At 39.2% G+C, this 11,253-nt stretch overlaps 1 protein-coding gene and 1 long non-coding RNA gene across 2 annotated transcripts; one reads left to right on the top strand and one right to left on the bottom strand.

Moving 5' to 3' along the window:
* Nucleotides 1-992: 992 nt before the first annotated feature.
* On the top strand, nt 993-11,128 carry mysm1 (Myb-like, SWIRM and MPN domains 1). The gene is made up of 20 exons (XM_046836493.1): nt 993-1,130; nt 3,022-3,094; nt 3,201-3,271; nt 3,368-3,433; nt 3,605-3,677; nt 3,790-3,888; nt 4,969-5,383; nt 5,465-5,666; nt 5,750-5,880; nt 5,984-6,087; nt 6,196-6,273; nt 6,918-7,000; nt 7,088-7,142; nt 7,233-7,283; nt 8,192-8,266; nt 8,565-8,753; nt 9,185-9,317; nt 9,443-9,548; nt 10,284-10,341; nt 10,419-11,128. The coding sequence occupies exons 1-20, from the start codon at nt 1,072-1,074 to the stop codon at nt 10,746-10,748; spliced, it is 2,451 nt and encodes an 816-aa protein (XP_046692449.1). The 5' UTR covers nt 993-1,071; the 3' UTR covers nt 10,749-11,128.
* LOC124377143 lies at nt 9,851-10,567 on the bottom strand. Its single transcript, XR_006924060.1, has 2 exons — nt 10,427-10,567; nt 9,851-10,332 (listed from the first exon to the last, which is right to left on the bottom strand). It is a non-coding gene; the product is annotated as an uncharacterized LOC124377143 (long non-coding RNA).
* Nucleotides 11,129-11,253: the final 125 nt, after the last annotated feature.

Consider the following 11,253-nt stretch of genomic DNA (forward strand, 5'->3'; position numbering starts at 1 on the left):
TCACTCTCACCACTCTCACAACATGTCAATTTATTTTTTTTGGACAAATGTTCAGGCTAATTTTTCATTCTTACAAAACTTAGTATAGGTTAATTGTTACTGGTTGAAGGAAGCATGTATGGTGTCTTGAAGGCTTTGTGTGTGCAAAACTGGGCATTTTTATCTTTGTAGCTTTTTTCTTAAACCAAATGTGAGAAATTAATAAGGCTAATCATCACCATAAAAGGCTTATAATAAAGTAATAACTTTAACACTATATGAATATAAGATTCATACGTGCAGTTTGAACGACTCCATATTTAACTCCTATTTGTTATAAAATCCTCCACTCTTCTGGGAAGATGTTGTACTCGATTTTAGAGTGTGCTTGTGGTGATTTGTGCTCATTCACAGCCACAATGATGTTAATAAAGTCAGATACTGATGGATGAGGTGAGGAGGCCTGGAGTGCAGTCAGTATTCTAAATCATCCCAAAGGTGTTCAGTAAGATTAAATATATGTCCGAGCTTCATAGCAGGCCACTCAAGATCCTCCACTCCAGCCCATGTAAACCATATTGTCATGTCTTCTTTGTGTACAGAGACATTGTGACGCTGGAAGAGGTTCGGGTCTCCTGGTTCAAGTGAACTGAAAATGTAATACTACCTACTGCATCCAAATACATCCTATACAAATTTTCGGTATCCTAGTTCAAGTGAAGGGAATTGATACAATATATAATAGTGTGCATCCAAATTTGTGGTAAATGTTTGGGGAAGAACCAATATCAACCCATGTTTTTGGTCTGGGGAGGAAACCGGAGTCCACAGAGAAAACCCCCGGCAGTAGAGGAAGAACAACTAAACCCCATTCACATGCTAGAGGTGGGATTTAAACTTCCAATTGGGTGTATGTTTGTTTTATTGACAAATCTTCAGGACAATTGTTTAATTGATTAACACTTACAGCTCGGATTATTTCCACACGGTTGAGCTGCAGTATCGCCTCCAGGTCACTCGGTGTCGCTGTGAAAACGCCAACCCGAAAGTAAGCTCGCTTTTTGCCGCTTTCAATCTTTAGCTCAGGCAATCATGGCGGACGAGGTGGATGTTGTTGACATCGAAGGAGACGAGTGTGATGGAGATGATGGGTAAACATGCCTTCTGTATACATTACAGAGCTCTATAGGGATTTTCATAGGCGAGCACCAGGACTGTAAGGCTGCGTTTTTAATAGTTTATAATCGGACACTTTAAAGAGTGGGAAATAGATATTGGTTCTTTTCTCTAATACGTGCACCTGGTTTTTATTGATTAGCTGGTCATACAATTAAATTTTATTTGTGAAGCGCTTTTAACAATGGACATTGTCTCAAAGCAGCTTTACAGAGATAAAGCGGTTATAAACCTTCATGTGGAACCATCACCAGGTGCACAGAGCGTCTCGAAATGAACCTCCATGCAGAGGTAGTACGATAGGATGGATCGGGCAGATCCAGAAAAAAAGGGACAGGGTCTGTGGTCACTGGTGAAGGTGAAGGAGAAGGTTGACATGGAGAAGGTGGACATGGAGAAGGTGGACATGAAGCGAGAAATAAGGATTATTCAGTTTTACTCAAATGTTATTTGTCTCACACACACATTCATACAGAGTACGACATGTAGTGAAAGACTTTTTACGACTGTCCAACATGTAAACATGAAAATAGAAATAAAATATTAAAATGAAATAATACAAATTAAGTATAAATGTATGTGGAAAAATAGAAGTATAACTATAAAGTATGTAAATAAGATTAAATGAGAACTTTTAATTCATACAAAATTATCTATAATTATATATATATTTAATTACATGTATTTTATACTTTATAAAAAGAAAGTATAAAAGTAGGTTAATATATATATATATATATATATATATATATATATATATATATATATATATATATATATATAATATACACACATACATAAAGTGCAGCCTCTATACTCGCAGGCAGATTGTCATTAATGTTTTATTTACTAAATGAAATGAATAATACAGTAATAAAATAGTATTCCAAACATATCGATATAATTTATCAGTAGAAACTCTGTTTTTTGAAATGTTACTCCGAACTTTCGAGCCACTCGCTGATCAGATTTTTCGCCAGTTACTCTTAGTTACTCTTTCCAAATAAAAAGTCGCCAACTATCGAGGTCGCGAGTATCCAGGTTCCACTTTATATATATTTGTGTATGTGTGTATATACATGAATTAGCAGAAAGGGGTGGATACGTGTGTGAACGATATTGACAGAAGTACAGATTAAATTGTCCCAGTGTAATTGTCATTAACGTTCCCCTGTGCTGTGCCAGTCCAGAGTTAAAGTGTCATTGCAATAATGCAAATAATTGTGTAGTGAAGGAAAAGTGAGCATTAAGCATCCTAATTGTTTTATTAATGTTTAGGAACACTATACAGGGTGATCATGGTGTAAGTAGGGACTCTGGCAAAAGACTAGCCATGGCAGAATAACAGAATAAGAAGGTAACTGACATGAGGGATCTCTGGGATGAGAGACCACCAACAAACCTGAGTGAACATGTCAGAGTGAGGAGACGACAGCATCTAAACATCCCAGTTCACCAAAACACTCTATTCATGACCCCCTTCCGATTTGTGTTTTCAGCTTTGAACATTGACACTGTTGGAGTCCCGAACACTAATTCCTCAACTGTTCCATAATTAGGGTTTTGTACGACTAAGCTTTGCCCCCTGCTGTAGTCTTTATTATTCGAGGTACCAACAAATAGCCTGCACCTTTGATTAAAGTAGGCATGGGGGATCATAATAGAACTATTAGATAGAACTAAGATATTGTTTTATACGTCAATATTTTTCCGTCAGTATTTTGTAATGAATGCATATACAGGCGAAAGGGCAAATGATTATGTATCGATGGTTCCGTTATCTTCATGAAAATAATATACTTTGCTTTTTGAACAATGGTGATACTATGTAAAAGATCTCACCTGCTTGATTTTATTTCCCCCCAGTGATCTGACGAGAACAGTGATGCTCCAGGATCAGTACTTGCAGTCAGCATGGAGGACTGACCCATCTGTACTGGTAAGAAAGAAAGATTAGGTTTCATAAACACATCGATACCTTTCAATTATAATATCGCGAACGTTCGGATTTCTCACGTTTGGCTTATTTGTTTCTCTTCGCTCAGCCCTGGACATTGGACAACTCGATCAGTGATGAGAACAGAGAGATCATTGAGAGCATGCTGCTGGAAGAACAATATCCTTATTTAAAGAGACCTGGGGTTTCCTTTTTTAATTTACTTTGATTTGCCTGTTTTATCCAGAAAGCATAAACATCCTAAACTGTGCTTACGTATTACTTTGCTGGGAAGAGCGTCCCAAAAGTGGCGTGGACTGACGAAAAGCCTAAAGTAAAAAAGTGAGTAAAGAATAGAGTGGATAGAGGGTGTATTCTTCCTAAATTTTGGGTTGATAAACATATTAGCGTTTGGATGATCTGAGTTAGTACTGCTGAAGAAATGTAAAATAAAAAAGAGCTTAATGATCGAGTCTTGTTTTGAGAAACTCTGTTCTCTGTAATTCTGTTCAGGTCGCCGGCGAAGAGCTCTGGAGCGCCGACACGTTGGGCCCAAGAGGAGAAAGATCTCTTTGAGAAAGGACTAGTATGTTCTTGTTTCTCTATTTCTTTTTTTTTTTTAATGATATAACAAGCATGCAACAGCTAACAAGGAATCCCGTGAACCATGCGAGTTTTATTAACGTGTACTCAACTAGGCTCAGTTTGGGCGGAGGTGGACTAAAATCGCAAAGCTGATCGGCACCAAGACTGTTCTCCAAGTGAAAAGCTACGCCAGGCAGTACTTTAAAAACCAGGTACGGCATGGCAGCCCTGACGTCGTGTCTTCACATAGGAAAAAACGTCTGTCTCTTTTACAGAGGTTCAGAAATTATCACACGTTGGGCAAACAAATGTAAAGATATTAAAGGTGTTTCCAGACTTAAAATTCCTGCACAGATGCTAAAGAAAAGTGCCATAAAAATAAATAAATAATACTAAAAAAATATATATATATATAAATATAAATGACATACTGCTGCTTTAAGTTGCCTGTCAAAAGTTTGGTAACTCTCTTAGTCTTTTATTGTTTTTAATAGCCACGTGCACACGTCCCTTCTGTTTATATGCATGAAACTAGATTATTTAACAGTATGAAGATTTATTTTGCATTTACGTTTATGGCATTTGGGAGACCCCCGTATCCGGAGCGACTTGCAACTGAGCAGGGGAAGGTGCGGTGACAGAGCAGGCCATTCCATGATAGATATCACTCCAGCCAACTGTTTTCACTTTAAATAACACGTACACAGCTTGTTGTACGGTGAAATCGGTTTCAGCGAGCCACAGTGCAGACGGAATTGTATGAGCTGAAGTATGGAATGGTTGCCATGTTGAGTCAGAATTCCTTTCACACTTCAACCTTCCCTGCTCCAAAACACCTCCATGTTTGACTGTGGGTGTGAGACAGTCTGCTAACATCTTCTCTCCTGTTCCCTGTCTAACATAATTTCTTCTATTAGAGCCAGAAATTTCACATTTGGACTCGTCTGTTTACAGAACTTTCTTCCAGTCAATCAGTGTTCAATTCCTGTGTGTTTACTTTACAAAAGCAATAAGCATGTGCTTTAAAAACCACAAAAGACCAGGTGTATCCAAACTTCTTACAGGCACTGTAACTATAAAGGGTCACTTCTGTTTCAGCGTTAATGATCAGGAATGACTAATAGATCAGCTGTCATGCCTCATCATTATACTGATACTTTTAAAGCGTTAAGTGTGCTAATGCAGGTTGTCGCACACGTATTTGTGGCTGCATAAAACATCAGCGGATCAGTTGTACTAGTTTTCTTTTCATTCTCTTAATTCATGTTTTCTGTTTGTCTTTTAACCTAAAGGCTAAATCTGAAGATCAGGCTGAAGTGTCTTCTACGCAGCCCCAGAGAGCACTCCTTCAGACACCAGAATCCAGCCCTTACACGGTCCAGCTTGAGAATTCTGCTCTGGCTAACGCTGTACGCATCGAACGGCTGTCTGACGACGAGGACGTGGACATCACAGACGACCTGAGCGATGATGCGAGTCAGCCGGAGAACCAGGCCGATTTCAGGGGCGAGCCTCGAGATCCAGCAGGTGAAACCCAAACACCGTTTTCTACAGACATATTAATCAGTGACGTCTCGGCTGCGGCGGAAACGTCCGAAGCGTCTGCCGAGGTCATTTCCGAAGAAAACATCAGCCACTTTAAGACAGCGATCGATCCAGGAGAGTTCTTGTGTGCAAAGCCGCAGCATGAGGACGAGTGCACCGAAGGTACTTCAGCATATTTAATCCCAAAACTATCCTTTATTTAGAGTAAATTATCATCCAGAACCGCTGACTGCTTTCTCATAGATGAAATCGAGAAGAGCCCCCTAGAGGACACGGAGGAGCAGGACGAAGAAGAGGAGCTGAAGCCTCCGGAGCAGGAGGTCACTCTGAACACAAGCACCATCACTGACGAGGAAAAGGTGGCCATCCCAGAATTCTTTGAGGGTCGTCTGTCGAAGACGCCTGAGCGATATCTGAAAATTCGCAACTATATCCTGGATCAGTGGTGAGTGTGTGAGGGATGCTGTTGGAATTATGATGTCATTTGTCACATGTCATTTTAATTGTGTGTGTTTGTGTGTGTTTTAGGGAGAAAAGCAAACCCAAGTATTTGAATAAGACGTCGGTGCGTCCAGGCTTAAAGAACTGCGGAGATGTGAACTGCATTGGCAGAATACACACGTACTTGGAGCTCATAGGGGCGATCAACTTCAACTGTGGTAATGCTTCTCACTCGGTTCTGGTCTGTCTTGCATTCTTTTATGCCTCCAAAAAATAAGACTCTTGACCCTCACTGTTTTTTTCCTTCATCTCTCTCAACAGAACAGGCGATCTATAACCGCCCTCGGCCGCTGGACCGCTCCCGTCTGAAGGAAAGCAGAGACAGTCTGGAGGCCTATCAGCTGGCTCAGAGATTACAGTCCATGGTGACTCAGTGTAGAATTACAGAGCCTGTGTATTCATGTGTATTACATTTACTAGATACATTATTGCTTGTTGAGGTTGTAACGCTGATTTGTTTATTTGTCTTTAAGCGCACAAGGAAACGACGAGTGAGAGATGCCTTTGGGAACTGGTGCGATGCCCGAGACCTGGAAGGCCAGACCTATGAGGTACTGGAATCTCTGTTTTAGAAACCAACAAAATGCACCAAGAAAAGGAGCTTCCTAATTGCATAATACAGACATTTTCAGTTCAGTTGTGAAGATATAAGCATCTAGAATATATCATTTATTTAATTTTGTATAATAATTAAATGATATGCATAAATTAAAGATTTTAATTGAAAAAACAAACATTTGAACATAGTAAACCTGCAGTAAATCACGTTTGAAAACAGATAAGTTACTGTCGTAGTAGACAAATACAGTAAATAAGAATGGAACGAAGAGACTAACAGGCTTAATTTAAAAAAGGAAAAAATATAAATTTGTGTACAAATACATGATCATACGCCGAAAACCAATTTATTAAACTGTACCATTTACACATAATGAAGATTCTGCAGTTTTTAATTACCGTGCTGATCATCTTTCATCCGTGACACCAGTGTGTTTTCTTTTTTTGCTGCCGGTTGACCCTGTTACTCTAAGCTCCGTTTTTCTTTCCTTTAAACAACACACACTTTAATTGATTATATTTTTAAACTCTGTCATCAACACCTCATGAATTCACGATCAGTCCGCTCCCGATTGAGTGAAAAATTATCCTATTTATGTATAAAGTTTTAAAAGGGACTTCTTTTTGTGCCCATCAGCATCTGAGTGCAGAAGAACTGGCCCTGAGGAGAGAGGAGATGAGAAAAAGGCACCCGAGGCCATGCAAACTCCCCAAGCGAGGGTAAGAACATCTGTATTGCACTTGTAATGTATACACTTTGTCTTAGAGGGGAAAAAAATCCGAGCTCAGGTTTTTTCTGCTTTGCAGCTCTTTCGATCCATTCCAGTTAATCCAGTGCAAAGCCTTCGGAGAGGAGAGACAGGTAAACTTTTCCCAATCACACTGCAGATAAATATACATGTAGTCTATGGAACATGTCATCTAGACCTTTTTTTTTTTTTGTTATCTCCAGGAACCATTCCAAGTGATAGTGTGTGCTGAAGCGCTGGTTGTCATGGATGTGGTATGTTTACAGTTTTTGGTTGTGGAATGCTGAGTGGACACACTGACACACAGTACAGAAACACACCAATCATAATGACACCAGATACGGCTGTGGATATCCAGCTTTATAGTTTGATTGATTTTGTATATCAAATTGTATACCAATGTGTCCAATCACAGATAATGCACACATGAGGGACATTAGTGCACATTAGTTTTCTTTGTTTGTCGTCAGTATTACTCCAATATCAATACAAACCGGCTCACAAATCACAAAATAATTTTTTTTCCCCCTATTAATAAATGAATAAATAACCTTTCCTTAGAATCGTAAGCCGTGTTTGAAGGACTTCTATCTGATAATGTGGCCCTTTGATTTTTTTTGTGCAATATAACATAAGTGCACAAACATCTGAAATCAGTAGTTTTCTGAATTTTTTTTTTTTTTTTGCTATGAAAGATGATTCTCTCTAGATTACTTGCACTGGAAGGAAAGATCACCAGAAAGGTTCACAGAGCGTTTTGTATAAACTTTAGGCGATTCATCTGAGGTTGAGGAATTCAGGAATATCTTTATTTACTGTTTGTTGCTAAAAGTTTGTTAAAAAAATTTTCCTGCAAGCAAAGTGTTGAAAATCATTGATTAAATACTGATCGTGTCACTGTGTCAAATTAACAATGTATAGTTTTCCCCAAGCTTTGAGAAACATCGTTTGTCGGGTACAATTTGATTGAACTGATTAACAATGTTTCACGTGTCCCGAATGTAATCTCAGTGCCAGAAAATGAACTCTGTAGGTACACTTGGTCCACGTTAGAAAGTCTGAATGAAAATGCTTTATATGTTACGTGTCTTATTTTAAATCATTTTTCTATCATTTGTATATATAAACCACTTCAGTAAAAAAAATTTCTCTGTTGTTCCAGCACGCTCATGTCTCTATGGGAGAAGTGATCGGACTCCTGGGTGGATCTTATGATCATGAGGACAAAGTGTTAAAGGTAAGAGCATTCAGATTCTGGTAAGGTTTTTCCACCTGATTCTAGAATGAGGCTGTAAGGATCTATGATTGTTTAGCTACAAGAGCATTATTGAGATCAGGTACTGATGTTAGTGGGGGAGGTCTGGGCTTTGTGCAGGACTTTTGAGTTCTTCATCAGGTTTGCATGAACTTTCAGTGAGGAGAAATGGTAATGGATACAGGGTCAGACCTTGCGGCTCATATGGGTGCGTTGGAGAGGTGTCAACATACATTCGGTCATATAGTGTAGGTAGCTGACGATGTGTGTTTGTGTGCAGATTTGCGCAGCAGAACCATGTAACAGTCTCAGCACTGGACTGCAGTGTGAAATGGACCCCGTCTCCCAGACTCAAGCGTCTGAGATGCTTGGGGCCAGAGGACACAGTGTAGTTGGCTGGTATCACTCGCATCCAGCTTTTGATCCAAACCCTTCACTCAGAGACATTGACACTCAGGCAAAGTACCAGGTATGACTGCCTGCATGTAATACAGTGGATTTTGAAATAAATGGTGTATTTTAAACTTGAATATTTATTAGTCACAGCTAATCGACGATGCCAAAATGCCACAGCGGCCACTCTTTAATTAAGCGTGCAGATAGAATTATTGGTACCATTCAAAAAGATTATTTTATGTAGATCAGTTATATCGCCTTAAACTTCATGTAACACACCCACCCACACCAACAATCATGTAACACACCCACTCATGGATTATCTCTTACAAGTATATTATATTTACACCCACTGATCAGCCATAACAGATAAAATTAGACAAAAGTTGTTGCTCAAATCTGGCAAAGATTATAACCAATAACTACACACGTGAAAATGTCAGTGTCTTTATTTAAGAATTATAAGTGAGAATAATCATTTCTCTCCCTTTCTCTCACCTCCAGAATTATTTCTCTCGAGGAGGAGCTCCATTTATCGGAATGATTGTAAGCCCATATAACCCCACTAACCCCTCGCCCGTGTCCCAGAATACATGTTTGCTGGTGCAAGAAGAGAGCGGATCTGCTGGCACTCAAAGTGTGTACCTACTTTCTCTTCAACAAAGCGTTTAAACTATACAAACAACATCATTCTGCAGATTTAGGTATATTTTTTGCAGCAGTGTATATTGTATAAAAATGTGACGCATGTTTTTGTCTTAGAGCTTCCCTACAAGTTTGAATATCAAGTCTCCGCTGAAACTCCAGACTTGAAGGAAGTGATGAGAAGAGCAGAATGGGTGGTGTTCAAGTACAGGCAGTCGTATGGGTTGGTGCATTTCTGTCCTACACGACGCAGACGTGTTTCTTACATTACGTCAGATGCAAATAATAACAGGACTGCTTCTGCATGCTTTCTATTTGATCTATTGTGTCTAATCTGTAGATTATTTGAGATTAGATCAGATCGGAATCTTGAAGTCATTTACAACTACTGTAGATGGTTGTTTTTGAAAACCACAATCTGAGGATGATAAGACAGACGTAATCAAATCTGTTCTTATGTAGTTTTATCCAACATTCTTACACTCTCTAAGATACGAGGTGATATCAAAAAGTTTCGAGACGAGCTCCGTTTACAAAAAAGAAATTTATTTATCTATTATTACACACTAGCACCTTCAAAACAGTCCCCCTGCACAGGGATACAGCGACGACTTATGAAGGTCAGCGATTCCTGTGACTGTGTGTGCAGCCTTGTGCTGCCATCTGTTGGTGTGTTGCAAAACTAGTCAAAAAATTTTGATTACCCATACCAATGCAATGATCATAAATTTCCCTCTCTGGGCTTCATTTACAATTGTGGTCAAAGATTGAACAATTTGGTGCATTTTACAAAATTCAGCATTTTCTTCACTTCATTTTAACAAGTCATTTTAGACGTTTTGCACAAATAGTATTTTCACAGCACAGCGAAAACAGTCGAAATTCTTGAGTATGGTAGTGTTGGTCATCTGTGCCAGTTTCGTTTACTGTGTGACCCTCTGTGTGACTTTTTCTGCAGTTGTGTGCCCATGGAAAGACTCTACCGCAGAGACTCCTCCCTCACATGCCTGGAAAAGGTACGATTCGGATAAGCTTTTCTTACATTACCTTTAAACATAAAGAGTTGTTAAGTGTAACTGTAATTATTCCACAGATGCTCACATCACTTAGGACGGTTCTCCCAGAGATCCCAGAGACGGAGGCCTTTCTGGTCCAGATCGAAGCGTTGTTCGTTACACATTTCATAGATAAGCAGGAGACCGAGCAAGCTTCCGGCTCCACATCTCATCTCATCACGTTCACCACGTCTGAACTGATAGAGAGCGGCGAAGTCTTGGACTACGAGGAGACGTGTTCGTCAGATGAGCAGCCCGTCATTAACGCTAGCAGTTCTGATAACGTTTTTAACAGCTCAAGTTCTGGAGTTGCAGCTGGACAAGAAGCAAATATACCTCATGTAGCATCAGAAAAATCTGAGTATTAATAATGATGATGTAAGTCGTAGCTAAGTTATTAAGGATTAGTCTCCTGTTGCTGCAGATACTAATATAATTCGGTTGTATTTTGTAATAAGACCAATTATCGTTTGTGAAGCACTATACCTAATGTTAATATCATATTTTTTTCATTATGCACACCGATTCACTAAAACCATGTCGGCATTAATCAAGTATACTGTATTAACTACCCAAGAGGGTTTTGTACTTGCTCTCTCTTTCTCTTCACTATGTCTGCTCTTTTTGATCAGTTTAAATGTACACCATTTGGCAGACACCATCAACAACCAGCAAACACTCATGTCTTAGGCTCTCTAAAGTGTTTCTTAACTCTACAGTGTTGTGTATAAATAATGTCTAACCGTGACTTTCTCCGAGTACTTTATTAGAAACACTGTACTAATCCGGAGTAGCTCCCTTTGCTCTCATTTCTTTAAGAGCATGGATTCCATTTTAAGATGATTGCATCACACAATTCCTGCAGATCTTTCA

This window comes from Silurus meridionalis, chromosome 23 (assembly GCF_014805685.1).
Source record: "Silurus meridionalis isolate SWU-2019-XX chromosome 23, ASM1480568v1, whole genome shotgun sequence".
Classification (NCBI taxonomy): domain Eukaryota; kingdom Metazoa; phylum Chordata; class Actinopteri; order Siluriformes; family Siluridae; genus Silurus; species Silurus meridionalis.

What these genes read in the sequence shown, in the direction of transcription:
- mysm1 (XM_046836493.1), top strand. Translation starts at nt 1,072, where the DNA reads ATGGCGGACGAGGTGGATGTTGTTGACATCGAAGGAGACGAGTGTGAT. An exon ending in ATCTCTTTGAGAAAGGACTA is followed by an intron (nt 3,678 to 3,789) that starts GTATGTTCTTGT and finishes GTACTCAACTAG; the next exon opens with GCTCAGTTTGGGCGGAGGTG. An exon ending in AACTATATCCTGGATCAGTG is followed by an intron (nt 5,667 to 5,749) that starts GTGAGTGTGTGA and finishes TGTGTGTTTTAG; the next exon opens with GGAGAAAAGCAAACCCAAGT.